Raw genomic sequence first — 17,094 nt, 5'->3', positions numbered from 1 at the left:
TCAACAATCAGTTTCTATACACGGATGTGTACTGTGATGCAATTCAATACAGGGTCTTGTGTTTGCTGCCACCACTCATGGCACTGTTTTTGCATGGGATCCTCGTAGTTTCGGTACGTTTGTCTTCCACCGTAATTATAATTGGTTCATCCACATGCATGCAGGTTAGCAAAGTATCGCACTATCAGTACGAATCTATATTCTAACCTTCTCTATGTGTTTACGCTCACGGAAGCCTCGTGACACTGAATTCAACATCGCCTAGATCCTCGTATACTAAATTTAAAAACAAGCGGGGAAGATGAAGCACTCGAACCGGACCACGTATGCATGAGGATCATAGCAGAACTTCATATTACTACTGATGACAAAGTTGGTCGCCTTTCATCGAAATTCCACGTATGTAGAAGCAGTGTGTCTGAAGCTACTCTTCGTCATTAGATCAGCAGACAGTGCGCGTAGGTAGAATACTACTTCGGACTCTGAGTTGATTGTATCCTGACTTGGCGTTATGATTAAGGTGTTATCTCTCCCATGGCGCCGCTCTCCGGAGGCACCTACGTCCAGACTACACGCTTTTTAAGTGGTTCGTGCGTGATTGCATGGTATATCACGAGATACAGTGCTAGGCACTAGAGACCCCATTCATGGAAACAAGATTTCTTAGCAAAGGAAAAACAAGTAATTAGGGATAATACATGGCTTCGTTCCTTTGGACAACAACCTCACCCAGCATATGGTCGCACAACGGCATTTGCCACGCAGTTGCGGACACGAGCCACGCACCACCGGATTTAGAGACCCCTAAAAAACAAACAAATCTTTGCGCTGAGTAGGTATCTAAACTGGACAGGAGAGCGATTGGGGTTCATCCTACCCTAGCCGTACCGTTAATGGTATTAATCATTTTGTTCCCTCTTGCAGGCCTGAATGATCAGCCGGTAGGACCCTCGATAGCAGAACAAAGGAGCAATAGGTCGCCCTCATTCTTCATCCTTGTAAGAGAGAACCTATTATAGGTCGATAACTCGATATGAAAGTCACAACGGAGAGGAGAGCTAAGGAGAAGTTCTCCACATATTTATAAGCAACACGTCTAGCGCGGCTGTGGAATTGTGATTTTTACGACTGTTGATTCGGTCGTATGCTTTTCCGGTACTTTAAACTGTTTAACCTTCTGCTTCTGTATATAAAATTTAGATTCTGCATGTTATTTAATTAAATTATTTTCCAAGGAAACAAATTGATTATTGTTGCATCCATTAGTTTTTTATGTTTTATTTAATCATCCATCTATGTATCAGAATTCAGTTCTCTTATGATTGCTCCCTTTTTGTGCAGGCCCCGTTCCAGAAGAAAAGTTGTTGATAATATACGCTCGCATTTTAATATTCCCGTAGAGGTTAGTTGGATTGAGAGTTATGTGAACTCTTCTTTGTTTAACACTGCTTGCCTTTTCCTTTCTTCTTGTATCTAATTCATCAGTACTCCTCTGGGTGTTATCCTTGTTCATTTCTTCAGACAACCAAAATACACTGCTAAAAGTCATTATATCCATCAACATGGCTCTAAATTAAATGCCCTGTACTGCTGGATTAATTATCTGATATGTTTGGTCGCTGCCCCACCGTGTTGATGATTGCTGACTGCATATTTTTCTTGCTTGTGCGCAAGGAGACAGCATAATAATATTACCAAAGTTGCTTTGCATAGATTGAACTGTTCATATAATGTGCCAAAGAAAATGGTGCTGATCCTTCTGTTTGAACCATGTCATCCAGATTAAACACTTGCCTGTTGGAGACGCTCTTTGGATTGCTCGCCATAAAGAACTTGACACGGAGTATGTTCTTGATTTCATTGTTGAAAGGAAAAATGTGGATGATTTACTTGGGTCGATTAAAGACAACAGATACAAAGATCAAAAACTAAGACTGAAGGTACCATCTGAAAATAGATTTGATTTTTGTCATTAATATTATAAACCTTCCATCTTAACTTTCCCAGTTCTTCATGCTTTCAATTTCTCACTGATAGTAAAAAGGGGCAGCCCACATGCTATCCCCTGTGATTTGTTGTTGCTTGAGTCTAATCTTAGCCGAGGAGATTTTTTTCCTTATTCTTTGTTATCATTAATTGAAAAGCATAGCCCATATTTGGGTATGAGATGATGAAGGACAATGTTATTAGCAGACATAAGCTTGAGCCTGTAGATTGTGCATCTCTTCCCAAAGAAACTGTATTTCTTGTCCATATATATGGGTTTGCTGTGGTTATTTTAGCAACAATACGACGTGATACCTCCATTTGTTGTATCCTTTGCAGAAATGTGGGCTAACGAAGTTAATATATCTAGTTGAAGGGGATGTAAACACTGTAGATGGATCAGAGAGTGTTAAAACAGCGTATGTACTCTTCTCATGAAGCCTGGACGATCATGTTGACCCCTGAATGCCAGTACTTTTTTCTCGTTGTTTAACATTATTAAATATTGTTCCCAATGCTTTGACTGTCAGCCTTATGCCCTATTAACTCTCCTCCACATGCCTTTTATTTCAGCTGCTTCACTACTGAGGTTCTTGAAGGATTTGATGTCCAGAGAACCACTGGGTATGCTGACACTGAAAAGAAATACGGCCACCTCACGGGCTCTATAATTGATTACTACAGCAGAAACTTCTCTGCTGGTGCTGATACCTCTCGACTTTGCCTGACCTACGACGAGTTTGTGAAGAGGTGTTCTGACCTTGAGAAGGTCACTATGGGCGATATATTCGCCCTTCAGCTTATGCAGGTAACTGGGCGAATATGGCCACCTCCACCAAAGTTTGCCGGGTAGTCCATTTCATGCAGTAGTTTTCTCATTTATTGTGCATGTAAATCAGGTGCCACAAGTGACAGAAGAAGCTGCTCTTGCTGTCACGAGTCTCTACCCCACTCTTCTCTCGCTTGCTAAGGCGTACACCTTGCTTGTGAGTCCTCTTTTCCTTTCAACTTATACAATGTTCTTTACATATCGTTAGCTGCTCCTCACGCAATTGATGTACAGAACAATTCAACATGTCTGTAGAACTAAAAGTTTATCCTTGTAACAACTTTGAAGGATGGCGATAGGCGTGCCCAGGAGGAGATGCTGAAGAACAAGAGCGACATGGTCAACACGGGGGCTAGCAAGAACATCTTCAAGCTCATCTGGGCGGAAGGATGAACACCCCGTACTTAGCCGGTCTTTTGGTCACCATCGCGGTGATTTCAGATCTTCTACGCAAGTTCCCAAGGTGAAGACAGGAGGGACCCTTTTTGTGCTGTGCCTGGTGCCTTGGAGAACTGAAAGTCACTGAACTTGTAACCACCACCTAACAGAACGCCTTAGCGTGGCCTCGCTCCCCGTTTAAATTACTACTAGAATTGCATGCTCCAAATTATGGAGTCGTCTTATTAAGGTAGTGCATTAGCGCTTCATGTGTGTATATATACTAATATTAGTTCTCGACTCAGTTGCTTGGATTATGTGATGTCTTGTGTTAACTCGACCTTGCTTGCATGGAAGCAGACAAGGCAGGTATTAGAATTTAGCCTGCTGGCAAAGTGACGTAGACTCGCTAGACCCCATGGTTTTTATCCATGTGCTTGATGGAACCTGAAAGCGTTCTTTGGTCGGCAGGTCCATGTTCTGCAAGAACAACATGTTGAGCAGATTCTATTTTGTGAAGATTGTGGTGTTGAGTTCTGTGAAGATTGTGGTGTTGAGGAGACGATTGAACGTCGTTGCTTCCTTCCGGTCAGGATCCCTTCTCTTCATAGAAATTGTTGATGGCAAGTTTCAGAATCGCATGCTGCTACCACTTTGTGTGGGTGCTGGACGATTTGGACTGAAAGAAACAATAGGAGATATGAAGAACTTCAAATGGGCCATTGATACCATCCATGATCTAGCTGCGCTAGTGGGCTTGAAGACAGCACGAGAACTGAGGGAGAAATCGGTCTGGATACCCCCTGAGATCACTTACAACAAGGTCAATGTTGACCCGAGCTATTACGAGCAAGATGGCTATGGTAGTACGGGAGTTGTTATCTGGGACCATATCGAAGCACTGGTTCAGAGCACAAGCAATTTTGGTATCAATTTTGCACAAAATGCAAGCACTATGGAAGCCTTGGCGCTTGGTGATGGCATTCGTCTTGCTCTTGGACACCTCAAGGTGATCATCGAAAGTGATGCTCAAGATGTACGAATGCTAAATGAGGCAAAATTTTCAAGAGCAGACCTGGTTTCATTGTCCATATCAAACAAAAAAGCAAATGCATATGCGAGATCCAGTTTTCAATCTTGCTCCATTGTCCATATCAACCGAGAAGCAAATGAAGCGGCACACATATGTGCCAAATAGGCTAGTGAGGATTGTAGAAGACGTATCTTGGTGAATTACACCCTTGCTTTTCTTCTAGGATGTATTCACACACACTGTAATCCATCTGAGTAATTCAATATAGCCTGTTGTTGCAAAAAGAAATTGTTCGACCTATTTGTTGTCATTCGGATGGTGGTCTTATGGAGATGTGCCCTTGGAGTGCAGGGCATGAGACATGAAAGAACTTAAAAAACAATCACGAATTTGAAAGAAATAAGTTTTTTTAATAGTGAACTAAAAAATGCCCATGGTTTTTGAAAGACAAGTTCACAAACTTAAAAAACAATCACGAATTTGAAAAAAAGTTTATTAAATTTGAAAAAAAATCACATATTTTAAAAAAAACTAATTGATTTTGAAAGCTCATCGAATTGGAAAAAATCATTGAATTTGAAAAAAGTTCATCAATTTTGAGAAAAACTTCACAAAAATTGAAAAAAGTTCACAGATTTTGAAAATAAGTTTATTGAATTTTAAAAAGGTTTATTAAATTTGAAAAACACTTCACTAAATCTGAAAAAATCATCGAATTTGAAAGAAAGTTCATTGAGCGCCCCGAGCACCCACCTTCGGAATTCGCACAGCCGCCGCAGCCCTGCCATCCGCCCACGCCATCAGCGCGCCCGTCTGACTCGCTGCTGCCGCGCCCCTGGCACGACGCGGCATCCGGCGTTGCGCACACCATCAGGAGGGGAGAAACGCCCTCCCCCCCCCCCCCCCCCCCCCCCCCCCCCCCCCACCCCTGCCTACACCAACAGCGGGAGGGGAGGAGAGGCGAGAAAGTGGATGAAAGCAACAGAAGCTAGAGCGGGCGAGACGAGGTTTCGATCAACTCAGATACGTATCCTAAGCTATTATATCCGGGCCAATTTTTTTTACACTTAATAAGTTGGTGCTAGATAAAAAAACGTGGCGTCTTTATTTTTTTTTGGCAGTGCTAGGTGTTTCTAACCCATTTGTTTTCACCACGCAACCAATCTGATCCGAAACAAAAAAAAGGAAAGAGGCACGACAACGGTACTCAGGGGCATCGGCTGCCTGGAAAACTCTCGTTCCGCCGCCGCCTCCGCTCCGGATCCAGCCCCGCTCCACTTGCCTTTCGTATCCGCACCCACGCCACACGCACCTCGGCAAGGACAAGCCTCCGCCCGCCGCCACCGCCTCCGCCCCGCCTATAAAGCTCCGCCCTTTGCCCGGCCCGCTCCTCCTCTCCCCGTCCGGGCCGCGCCTCTCGCATCCTTCCTTCGTCCTCGGTCCGCCCTGGCCGCGTGGTGGTCTCCGTTTCGGCCGCCGATTCCAAGTCCGTCCGCCAGCTCGTGCCCTGCTCCCTCTCCTCTCTGCATGCGGGGCCGCGCCGCTCCCCGAGGACGCGGGCGGGGGCTCGGCCAAGTGGCGGGCGACCGGCGGCGGGGGCACCGGCGTCGTGCGCCAGCCGCGCGCGCTCGTCCTCGACTCGTCCCTCTCCTCCTCTCGCGTCCGGTGAGGCGACTCGTCCTCGGTTCTTGCCTCTCCTCATCTCGCGTCCGGTGAGGCAGTTCGTCCTCGGTTCCTACCTCTCCTCCTCTCGCGTCTGGTTCCATGTTGCTCGTTCTCGCTCGAATTCGTCCGTCGTTTAGAGTAGATAGAAGAATCGCTTCTGATTTGTTCGATTCTGCTCGTCCTCAGTTCCTCTGTTCTGAACTGCGCCTGATTCAGTTGATTTCGCTCGTCCTCGATTCGACCATTTAGATAGAAATGCGCGTCCAGTTTGACTTGCTCGTCCTCGCCGTCGTCGTCAGTTCAGAGTCGCGTGTGATTTGATTCTTGCCCGTCCTCGCCGTTGCCCTGATGCTCTCGCGTGTTCTTGGGGATGTCTCGTCGGGGGTCCGCGACTCTGGGAGGAAGCGAGCGGTCCGTCGGTCGGTTTGGGTCATCGTCTTGTTTGCGAGCTAACCAGTCTGTTCGAGAAACTTGTTCGTGCGCTGCTGTTATCTGACGATCCTGCGTTTCATTTTCGTGGTCGAGCGATGGTTCCTGCGTTTCTGTTTGAGAACCTTGCGCGTGCGCGTCTGTTACCTGACGATCCTGCATTTCGTGTTAGCTGTGGAGCGATGCTTCTTGCGTTTCTGTTTGAGAGACTTGTGCGTGCGCTTCTATTATCTTATGATCCTGCCTGCGTTGTTCATCAGTTATTTTCATATCTCAAACGCATGCGCCCTTGTGATACTCTGGTTTCCCTCTGTCCATTCTTGTTCTACCGGCAGGCGTGTGTGCTCCCGTCCTAGATGCAGAGAATCTTCTTCTTGTCTCTTACGCTTGTTCTTGCTATCATGCTTTGCTTATGTTCCAATATATGATGATGATGATGCGTGTTCAACTTGTTTCTTGTTATCATGCTTTGCTTATGTTTCAATATATGATGATTTGTGTTCAAGGGCGCAAACCATGTAGGCCGTGGGTACTGTGATGTGAGGCTTATTTCCTGTTGATAAATTAGGATGATAGGATGAGAAGAAAAGCCTGACTCTTGTAACAATCACTTGCTTGGTTTCCACTTCTTTGTGTGGCCGATTTGGCATCCAATGCATCATAATCACGTTTTCCCTGCTTGTTTTCATATCCAATGCATCCACTCATCAGAGCACCCTTTTCCCTATTTGTTTTTACTTCTTTTCCTAATAATTAATCATGTTTACCAATACTGCATTTCTACTGCTCTTTGTTCCCTTTTGAAGTTCACTGATTCAAATCTGATGTGACTTCTGTGTTAGTATACTAGCCATGATGTGTTTTATTCAAGTTATTAACCTACAAATTTGGCTTGAGATGCTACATGTTTATATGGCATGATTGATTGTTGTTTGCGTATGGTTTGCTATTTGTTGATTGATTGATTGATTGCTATTTGTTGATTGATTGATTGATTGATGTTTGCTGTTTGTTGATTGATTGCTTGATTGCTTGATTGCTTGTTGTTTGTTGATTGGTATCAAACTTTGGTATTTGTAGTTCCTGATCTTAGGTAACAGACCTTGCACTATTCTTTTTTCTGAACTTTTTTGTGATTATGCAATGCTTTTCTAAGTATTTAAGGTACAAATATGTTGATATGGACACATCACATTTGCTCTTTATTGTGTTGCTAAGGACACTGATGGGTTGAGTTGGCATATAGTGCAGGTATATTTACATTCTGTGATGCTGATGCCTGTAGTCCCAAAGTGTTTATTTACCCAAATTTTGCTACTGGAACTTTTGGTTTTAGATATTGGCACCTGATATTTGAATGGATGTTTTCATGATGCCTAATTTGATTCATTATCATTGTTCTGATGGTGTGCTACTGGTGTTTTAACTGAAGCCGTGGATCGCTCATCAACCTGGTATGTGTTTCGATGATAATCCCTCTTGAATTTTACTCGTTCCTATATTTTACACAAATGTTTATCTCATGGCTGGTAATGGTAACCTTATGAATGCATAGCCCACATTTTAGCTAGTTATATAGTAATGCCATACTTGCTTGGATGATGTTCTGTATATGCAAGTGTGGTGAGCTCATATATTTTGTCGGCATCTATCTATGCAGTTGAGCTCTTTCTGGATAGGACAGAGGTACAATATTTACATCCATGGCAGAAGGTTCTTAACCCTGAACTCATCAAAGGTCCTTGGACTCAAGAGGTTTGGCACTGCACTCCTGACTTTGCTCGAAAAACAAACCTTTTGCACATTTTATAGTTATATTTATGATTATGATATTTTTTCTACAGGAAGATGATAAAATTATTGATCTTGTAAGAAAGTATGGACCAAGAAAATGGTCTCATTGCAAGGACCTGCAGAAGGACCCTCCCACCTTAGGGCAGGTGATTTCCCCTCTGTCCCTTTTGATTCCGTCTAGATCTTGCCCCGAATTGATGAGCGCGCCGTTGGCGTGGCCTGGTTGTTAACTGTTGTTACTGGTCATGGGGGTTAGGTTGTCGATTATTTAGCTGTGCTCTTGCAGTGCTTTTAGGTTTGCTGGATTGATTGGTGGAGAATACTGCTTATGAACTGTACATGGACTACTAATATGATTGACTCATGTCAAGTGTGTGATGTATCTTCTGAGCAGGCCATTTAAAAAAACCCTTGGATTTTGTTCTGTTAGGTTATAAAGTATGCCAACCTTATTACAATTTATAGTCAGTACCAGTACCACATGGGCAGAACATGCACCACCCTGTAGCACTATATGCTATCTTAACTTCCATAACCAAAAGAAATTAAAATTGCCAAGCACTTCACATTTTATATGGACAGTTAGGCATGACTAGCACTATATAAGAAACATAAACAGTTCCAATCTAATCTGTTAGGCATGGACTAGACTATTTAATAAACTTAAGCAGTACCAACCAAATAAATAGGGAGAATTTTCGAGAGTGAACTATGTTTTAGGAGGTGAGGTGGAAATGGTCACCTGTCTTCCTTAGTCTATTAACGCATACTGGAATAAATATAATTAGTGAAACAACTTCAGCATTCATAATGTGTGTAAACCTGATGTTCTGTGTTTTTGTGGAGAATAAGTGGCTTTAGTGGATGTCCTGGCCTCCTGGGTGACTTGATGTTTTTTAATACAACAGTTGGTTCCACTAACCTCTTGAAATTAAGAATAATGAACTTTGAATTATTCTAATCATTGTACTGGATGGGTATATGATGATTGTTCACACATATAATTTCATGCCTAATTCTGAACTTGTTCACAGATAACTAAAGGAGAAAATTCCTTATTTGACACTATCTTAAAATCTGCTTCCTTATTTGACACTGGAAAAGTTTTTCTTCCCTATTTGACACAAGTTCTAAATTTTATTTCCTATATGACATTTTCGTCCATTTTGAGCCTAAATGACACCTGAGAAGACTCTTTTACCCTCATGTGGTATGTGTGTGGGGGGCAATAGCGCGCACACGCAGCAAATATGACTTGTTTCTTACTCATACTTGACTGGCTTCATACAAATGCTTGTCTGACTGTTGTGTAATATGTATTACTTTCCTTTTATTCAGGAAGGTCCTGTAGGTGAGCACATGTTCCACTGGCAGGCCAGTATCATGGGACCCTTGGACAGCCCGTTTACTGGTGGCCTATTTTTTGTGAACATCCATTTCCCACTGGATTATCCCTTCAAACCCCCAAAGGTAATTTCCGGTGTACCGAGCTAACCTTTGTAAAAAGGGGTTCATATTGATTCTATGATATTGGAATTGCTATTACACAAATGTCTTGGGGTCCTCAAACAATTAGTTTGCTGCTGCTTGCTATCTTAACATTCAGACATGAACATATTTCAGGTCTGTTTCCGCACCAAGGTGTTCCACTTCCACTTTCACCCAAACATTAACAGCAACGGCAACATTTGCCTTGACATTCTCAAGGAACAGTAGAGCCTGACTTTGACCATATCAAAGGTAATGATCTGCATTCCTAGCTTGGTTGTTCCATTTTTGCTTAAAGCTTATTGCTTATATAAGCTTGGTTACTTCAACAACTTAATCTCACAAAAATTCTTCATGTATGTTTCTCTAACATTTACCCGTCTCTGTTAACAGGTCCTCCTGTCAATCTATTTGTTGCTGACGGACCCCAACCCCAATGATCCTCTGGTGCCTGAGATTGCTCACATGTACAAGACTGATTGGGCCAAGTATGAGTCCACGGCATGCTCCTCGACACAGAAGTACGCCATGGGTGGATGTATAGGCAAGCAATGTGGAGAGAGGTATTCTTTTGATTGTTCTATTTTTATGGTTTGCTGAAATACATTCCCCCCCGGGTGGGATTGTTTGCTAATTTTGAAACACACTAGTTACTTCCATTTGTGTACTTCTGTTTGTTCTTAGTTCTTCTCAGCTATAGCTAAAGTCAAAGACGACAAACCAGGTGACTTATTGGAGTTGCAGGACTATAAATCATCGGTAAGTTTTTATGCTTTCAAATGGTCAGAGTTTGAATTTTGATCAGTTTGTCTGACTTGTTTTATACTGAATCCTTGATTCCTTGATAACTTAGATACACACACATGAATAATTACTTATGTTGTTATGATCATAAACTGATTTCTAAGTATCTTTGACTCATATGATGCTTTTTAAATAACAGGTCATATGAATCTTCATTTGTAAATATGACTGCTGGTGCTGCCGATGATGTAAGCTACTTTTCTTGCTTCAAGAATAATAGAAATATCATTTACATCACACTCACATTTTAAGTTGCTCATGTCATTTCAGGCTAGCCATCGGCTTGGAACTAATGAGAGACAACCGCTGTTGCCAACTTGAAACATATACTTTTTAGGTATGAATGGCTTACCTCTCCTCCTCTCGCGTCTGGTGAAGCAATTCATCCTCGGTTCGTGCCTCTCCTCCTCTCGCATCTGGTGAGGCAATTCGTCCCCGATTCCCCCCCTCTCGCCTCTGATTCGTCCATTTAGATTAGAAGAATCGCATATGATTTGTCATTTTGCTCGTTCTCGATTCATCTGCCTTGAAGTGCGTCTAATTCGACTGATTTTGCTCGTCCTAGATTCACTCGTTTATATAGAAAATCACGTTTGGTTTGATTTACTCGTCCTCCTCGTCACTTTAGAATCGCTTGTGATATGATTTTGCTTGTCCTCGCTGTCGCCCTGATGCTCTCGCGTGTTCTTGGGGCCGTCTCATCTGGGGTCTCTGTCCCTGCGACTCTGGGAGGAAGCGGGCGAGCAAGCGAGCGGTCGGTCGGTCTGGTTTGTGAACTAAAGTCTGTTTGAGAAACTTCTGTTCCTGCATTTCGTGTTCACGGTGGAGCGATATTTCCCGTGTTTACTTGTGCGTGCGCTTCTATTATCTAACGATCATGCGTTTCGTGTTCACGGTGGAGCGATATTTCCTGTGTTTACTTGTGCACGCGCTTCTGTTATCTGTCGATCCTGTGTTTTGTGTTCGTGTCGGGGCGAAGGTTGCAGGAACGATGGGTTCTTGGTTCGGAAATTGGAGCAGTGTCAAATCGTTCCCTCTATTCCACCACATGCGTTGTTCGTCGATTATTTTCATATCTCAAACGCATGCGCTTGATACTCTGGTTGCCCTTTGTCGATCCTTGTTCTACTGACAGGCGTGTGTGCTCCCATCCTAGATGTAGAGAATCCTGTTCTTGCCTGTTACAGTTGTTCTGATGCTGGTCTTTTCAATTGTTTATTGTTATCATGGTTTGCTTATGTTCCCATATGGCACGATTGATTGATTGTTGTTTGTTGTTTGATTGATTGGCTTGAGATGGATTGTTGTTTATTGTTTGATTGATTGGCTTGAGATGGATTGTTGTTTGTTGCTTGATTGATTGCCTTGAGATGGATTATTGTTTGCTGTTTGATTGATTGCCTTGAGAAGGTACAAACCATGTATGCCGATTGATTGTTGTTTGTTGCCTTGAGATATTACATGTTTATATGACACGATTGGTTGTTGTTTGTTCATGGTTATTACAATTGATTGATTGTTGTTTGTTGATTGGAATCTAATTTTGGTATTGGTAGTAGGTAACAGACCTGGCGCTATTATTTTTCTGAACTTTTTTGTGATTATTATGCCTTCACATTGCACTGCTCCCAGATTCATATCGACATGCCCATGCTGTCTGACGAGGATAAAGATGTAAGGAACTCCTCCCAAGAATCTCTCTTGCTCCTTGTATTAACTTGGCGCTAGACTTTACATGTCATTTTTTTTCATGAAACTGGAGCTCCTTGCTGTAACCCATTATATGACTTTATGAGCATGCGCCACTTTCAGGTTATGAAAAAATGGGATGCTCCAAACAAGATTGACTTCCTATCTTTCTTATACAAGGCATGCAAAAGATGTGTGGCAAGTAAGTAACTCTATGTCGATATTTAGAGTGTACTACTTCACAGTGCCATCTTTCCCAACAGATTGAAATTTTTTATATTGATATTTTGTTGAATATCACATGTTTGTTTGCACTTCATACTTTGGAAAATATTCCTAACATTGATAGTAATTAACATGTATTTCTCTATTGAGTACTACTTTGTTGTTTTTTAAGTGTTCTTATTTCAGAAGTTTGCTCTGCACAAGTGCAACATGGCTGGAAAACCTGCTGCTATTACTTGTGTTGTGGACAGTATGACAGACAACCTAAGGCCTACACGTGCAGATGCAACTGATGTGGCAAATGCAGTGTTGGATGGTTAGTTTTTGCCTCTTGTAGATATCTTATACTTTGGTGATCCTGTACAGCTGCTCATTACTGCAACCAAACAAACTATAACTACACAAGCTGTAACATGAATCACAATTGTTTTGTTCGTAGTGATGCCATTCTCCTTGGTGCCGAGACTGTCCGTGGATTGTATCCAGTTGGGATTTAAACGGTAGGCAGAATTTGTGCTGAGGTGAACTTTCTTTTGGAGGTATATATGTTCTCTTGAGGCCTGTTTGGGAGGGCATTTGTTGATAGGTTCCTTTTTGTAGTTCAAATCAGATTTCAATACTAAAATGTTACAAATAAATACTATTCTTCCCAACAGCCCCTAAATGTGTTCTCAACAAGTATATCTTTGGCACTCTAATGGAATCTAATGGAAACTCACTCCTTCCTGCCTTTTCTCTCTTCATATTTGGTGATATATTTTCATGAATTGTTTCACAGGCTGAGAATGTCTTCAACCAGGATTTGTACTTCAAGCGAACCATGAAATACGTGGGAGAACCCATGACCCACATGGAGTCTATTGCTTCCTCTGAAGTGCGTATTTTGTTTCTTTTCATTCTCCAACCTTTTGTTAGTGTTTACAGGGAACAATTTCTGTCTCCCATTGATTGAATATCAGTCTATGACACTTGGGTTTATAAGTCTGAAATAGTTCACTACCTATTATCTAGGTGCAGGCTGCTATCAAAGTTAAGGCTTCGGTCATCATTTTCTTCACCTCATCTGGACAGGAGAAAAAGAGTATTTCTTCTTATAGGCGCTTCACCTCATCTTTGTAGTTTAATGGAAATTGATTGATATATTATGCTGTATCGAGTATCTGCAGGCTAATTGCCAAGTACAGGCCCACCATGCCATTCCTCGTCTAAAAACAAATCAATTGAAGTGGAGATTCACAGGGGCATTTGAAGTATGTGAACAACCTTTTTCCTCGTAACCTTTTTAGTACTTCCTGTGTGTGCTATATCTAGGTAATAATGATTCAGAACTAGCATGTTGATCTTCAAACTTTTAAAGATAACTTCAGGCTATAGTTTTTGTTAATGACGAATCTAACACTGAACCTTGCACAATTGTGCAACTCAATACAGAGGAACAATATATAAGTATTTGCCATGTAATGCTAGAATATTCATTTAGCATTTAACCTTCATGGTTTTGCCTTGATACAACATCCTTCTTTTCTCTCAGCAAAAGATTGATGATATGTATTTCTCCTTTATTTTTACTTGGTGCATAATTCCTACTACCTCCGTTTCAGTTTATAAGGGACGCCTATATTTCTAGATCATCAATTTGACCAACGAAATATGTATTATATGAAGTATACCATTGAAATTAGTATTTGAAATAGGTTTGCCATGGTGTACCTTTTGTAGCATAACTCATATTTCATTGGCCAAATCGTTGATCTGAAAATATGCATGTGCCTAACAAACCGAAAGATTGGGAGTATGTTGTTCAACTGGACTTGCTAATGTACTATAGAATTTACCCTGATGAGAAACAGTGTGGTGTTCAACAAGATTCATTAATTAATATGTATTACCACGTGTCTAATACATCCCTATCTAGACAAATCCAAGACAAGTAATTGGGGATGGAGGGAGTACTATAGAATTTTGCCCGATAAGAAACAATATTGCTTATGTTGGACCAAGACTTGTCTCTGGTGTTTGGCAGTGTGCCACTATTATAACTCATATTTGTTGCATTGTCTTCCTGCAGGCAAGACAATCACTCATAGTTAGAGGCCTCTTTCCCATGCTTGCTGATCCACGTCACCTGGTGAGTTAACCTGCCTTTGATCGGTTGGCTATATTAACCATTCTTTGTTGGTTCTTTTCAATTTTAGAATACATGACCTAGTATGTATAATATGAAAAATAGGAACTACCTATAAATATCAACGTGTTTGTTCTGAACATAAAGGGAATAATGGCAGTTGGCCTTATTGCATATTCCCAATATGTGAAAAGTGGACACTTTACATACACTAGGCCAGTGAATTAATTCTGCTTTTAGGGTTTTTGCTTGCATCATCTTCTACTTACAAATGGAATAAACACTACACTAGACTGCAGTTCACTTTTGAATAATTGGCAAGTCATCATAAGCTCGGTTAATCAGTACATTATTTCTAACATGACTGGTGGTAGGCTGGTGTGTTTATTCTGTATAATATAAACTCAATACTTGAGCTTATAAGCTGGTGTGCACCAGTGAGGCTGATGTTTGGAGGTTTCATCTTGCATCCACCTTGAATTATTTGGTAGCTAGAATTCCTTGATTTGGACCCAACAAGTAAGAAGCTTGGTTTGCCTGGTGATTTGTACTGACATTGTTTCTCTGCCCTGCAGGCTGAATCTACTAGCACTAGAAATGAATCAGTGTTGAAGGTTGCTCTTGACCACGGCAAAGCATCTGGTGTGATCAAGTCACATGGCTTACCTTAGCCAGAATTTCTATAAGAATGTCGCTCATGTTACATGCCTTGCTTTCTCTAGTAAGTAGAACAAGAATACTGTGCCTACAAACTTGTGGGTATTGATGAAGATAATCACTTAATCAACCTCTAACTAACTTCCTATTTTCAGGAACGAAGATCTAGATCACCCTCGCCCCTCTAGAGAAATCAGTTTACTCATTCAAGTTCTGGAAATTTTTAGTAGCCTTTTGAGTTTACTTCGGTCTTGCATGTATTAGCTTTCTGTTTGTGCCCCTATTTATGTATGTTTCTTGTGTGCAAGTGCTCCATTCTGTGTGTGTATGTGACTTGTGTGTGGCTTGACTCTGTGTGTGGCTTGACTGTGTGTGTGTGACCTGACTGTGTGTGACTCTGTGTGGCTTGACTATGTGTGTGTGACTCTGTGTGGCTTGACTATGTGTGTGTGATTCTGTGTGTGCTTGACTCTCTGCTTGTGTGAATCAGTGTGAATGTTGCATTTGTTTGATGGTGTGGCCTGTATGCTTGATTGATGATTGATGTGGTTTAACACTGCCTTTGCCGGTCCCAAGCCCGGATGTGAAAATGTGGAGGGAGCTGCATTTACCTCCTTTGTATTATATATATATTCACCTTCTAAAATTTGTGGCTGATGGCATTCTAGTTTACTTAGACGGTTAGCTTGTTAATTAGTTTTGTGCATGCAAGACTTGAAATCTAGCTGATGTTACTTTCTGTGCATGATAAATGGTTTTGTTGTGCACCTTTTAAAAGATGTGGTCCGTCTCCTCTTTTGGATGTTAAATAGCATTTGCTATGTTTCTGAATTGATTATTTGTTGTAAGATATGGTTATCATATATAGTTCAGAGATAAATGTCTTTGTTTGCAGCAGTACATTTTATTCATTCCAATGGTGATTTTACTACTGTTTTTTGTGTGTTGGAACTCTTGCGGAAGTTCTCTGTACCCCAGTACCAATGTATATCTATTTCAGTGTCATTTTGTACTATAACATCACTGAAACCAGTGGTATATTTGAGATGAGTGATGTGATTAGATTGTACCAGACATGCGACTGCAGGAGCTTAGTGTATGAGTATGTGCCCCGTGACCGCAATTATCTAGTTACTTTAACAGGACTAGCTAGTTACTTTTGAACAATCAGGTAGTTTACAATATGCAGTTTTACTTGTATTCAAGAATGGAGCTTCTTCACTTCCTAGATGCAGCAGGTTGTCCATGTTGTGTGTTCAATTTCTTTGATTCACCTTTATTTTCATTTCAGCAGGTTGTCCATGTTGTGTGTTCCGTATGGATTAGATGCCGTCTGACTACTTTGTCTTCGATGTCGCAGCCCCTCATTGGGTCTTTAGTACTTCTTTTGTGTGTTCAATTTTTAATCCCCATTACGTGTGATGCTCTTTGTTTATGTGTAATTTGAACCTCTGGTTGTGCTCTTGTGAGTTATGAGCGGTGTCTCTGCTCGTGTGGGCACACATGATTTGAACCGCGATTCTGCTAGTGAGGTAAGCATGATTTCAGCGGTGTTTCCATGTGATTTTGAACTATGTCTGTGTTACGATCTTGTGAAAACATTGCGTGAATATTTATTGCCAATTGTGTGTCGTGCTAATACTGCCTTTGGTTGATTGTGTGGCTTGTTGCTTAGCTGAATGATTGGTTGTGGTGTTTGCTAATTTTTTTGTATTTTGTAGTTTAACACTGCCTTTGTCGGTCCCAAGCCCGGATGAGAAAATGTGGAGGGGACTGCAGTTAGCTCCTCTGTTTAGAACTTTCATGGTCTCCAAATATTTTCAATGAATAGTAGTGAATGAAGTGAGTAGAAGTCACACAATGTGATGGCAAGCTATTGAATGCATCCTTTTTCATAAAAAGGATAAAAACAATAAAAAAAACTCAAAATTAAAATATTCTAAAAAATAAAAGTCTAAAAAATATGAAAGATTTTTAAAAAATAGAATACTA

General features: G+C 41.3%; 3 protein-coding genes and 1 long non-coding RNA gene across 13 annotated transcripts; all 4 read left to right on the top strand.

Annotated features, from left to right (window-relative positions):
- Window positions 1–1,243: 1,243 nt before the first annotated feature.
- LOC125526826 (crossover junction endonuclease MUS81-like) lies at window positions 1,244–3,533 on the top strand. Its single transcript, XM_048691447.1, has 6 exons — window positions 1,244–1,402; window positions 1,782–1,940; window positions 2,326–2,405; window positions 2,560–2,794; window positions 2,886–2,972; window positions 3,104–3,533. The coding sequence occupies exons 1-6, from the start codon at window positions 1,319–1,321 to the stop codon at window positions 3,206–3,208; spliced, it is 750 nt and encodes a 249-aa protein (XP_048547404.1). The 5' UTR covers window positions 1,244–1,318; the 3' UTR covers window positions 3,209–3,533.
- A 1,915-nt stretch (window positions 3,534–5,448) lies between these two features.
- Window positions 5,449–12,641, top strand: LOC125526827 (pyruvate kinase 2, cytosolic-like). Its single transcript, XM_048691448.1, has 4 exons — window positions 5,449–5,891; window positions 12,039–12,080; window positions 12,219–12,297; window positions 12,493–12,641. The coding sequence occupies exons 1-4, from the start codon at window positions 5,754–5,756 to the stop codon at window positions 12,639–12,641; spliced, it is 408 nt and encodes a 135-aa protein (XP_048547405.1). The 5' UTR covers window positions 5,449–5,753.
- LOC125526825 lies at window positions 7,481–8,247 on the top strand. Its single transcript, XR_007291911.1, has 4 exons — window positions 7,481–7,571; window positions 7,753–7,774; window positions 7,981–8,075; window positions 8,165–8,247. It is a non-coding gene; the product is annotated as an uncharacterized LOC125526825 (long non-coding RNA).
- A 117-nt stretch (window positions 12,642–12,758) lies between the features above and the next one.
- Window positions 12,759–15,328, top strand: LOC125526823 (pyruvate kinase 1, cytosolic-like). 10 transcript variants are annotated; one of them, XR_007291906.1, is made up of 7 exons: window positions 12,759–12,859; window positions 13,099–13,194; window positions 13,332–13,349; window positions 13,487–13,570; window positions 14,389–14,448; window positions 15,021–15,166; window positions 15,258–15,328. XR_007291906.1 is itself a non-coding variant. In XM_048691444.1 (6 exons), the coding sequence occupies exons 2-6, from the start codon at window positions 13,141–13,143 to the stop codon at window positions 15,114–15,116; spliced, it is 306 nt and encodes a 101-aa protein (XP_048547401.1). In that variant the 5' UTR covers window positions 12,759–12,859; window positions 13,099–13,140; the 3' UTR covers window positions 15,117–15,247. The 10 variants fall into 10 exon arrangements, 5 of the variants coding, with proteins under 5 accessions (XP_048547401.1, XP_048547398.1, XP_048547402.1 ...); XM_048691444.1 differs by lacking the exon at window positions 15,258–15,328 and having other exon boundaries at window positions 13,338–13,349; window positions 15,021–15,247; XM_048691441.1 differs by lacking the exon at window positions 15,258–15,328 and having other exon boundaries at window positions 15,021–15,247.
- The last annotated feature ends 1,766 nt before the right edge of the window (window positions 15,329–17,094 follow it).

Source organism: Triticum urartu, unplaced genomic scaffold (genome assembly GCF_003073215.2).
Source record: "Triticum urartu cultivar G1812 unplaced genomic scaffold, Tu2.1 TuUngrouped_contig_2000, whole genome shotgun sequence".
Classification (NCBI taxonomy): Eukaryota; Viridiplantae; Streptophyta; class Magnoliopsida; order Poales; family Poaceae; genus Triticum; species Triticum urartu.
This window is presented reverse-complemented; position numbering and strand designations above follow the sequence as displayed.

Coding starts and splice junctions, on each gene's coding strand:
- LOC125526826 (XM_048691447.1), top strand. CDS start 1,319: ATGATTGCTCCCTTTTTGTGCAGGCCCCGTTCCAGAAGAAAAGTTGTT. Junction 1,403..1,781: donor ATTTTAATATTCCCGTAGAG/GTTAGTTGGATT, acceptor CATGTCATCCAG/ATTAAACACTTGCCTGTTGG. Junction 2,406..2,559: donor TCAGAGAGTGTTAAAACAGC/GTATGTACTCTT, acceptor CTTTTATTTCAG/CTGCTTCACTACTGAGGTTC.
- LOC125526827 (XM_048691448.1), top strand. CDS start 5,754: ATGCGGGGCCGCGCCGCTCCCCGAGGACGCGGGCGGGGGCTCGGCCAA. Junction 5,892..12,038: donor CTCTCCTCCTCTCGCGTCCG/GTGAGGCGACTC, acceptor CACTGCTCCCAG/ATTCATATCGACATGCCCAT. Junction 12,081..12,218: donor TGTCTGACGAGGATAAAGAT/GTAAGGAACTCC, acceptor CGCCACTTTCAG/GTTATGAAAAAATGGGATGC.
- LOC125526823 (XM_048691441.1), top strand. CDS start 13,141: ATGAAATACGTGGGAGAACCCATGACCCACATGGAGTCTATTGCTTCC. Junction 13,571..14,388: donor GATTCACAGGGGCATTTGAA/GTATGTGAACAA, acceptor GTCTTCCTGCAG/GCAAGACAATCACTCATAGT. Junction 14,449..15,020: donor TTGCTGATCCACGTCACCTG/GTGAGTTAACCT, acceptor TCTGCCCTGCAG/GCTGAATCTACTAGCACTAG.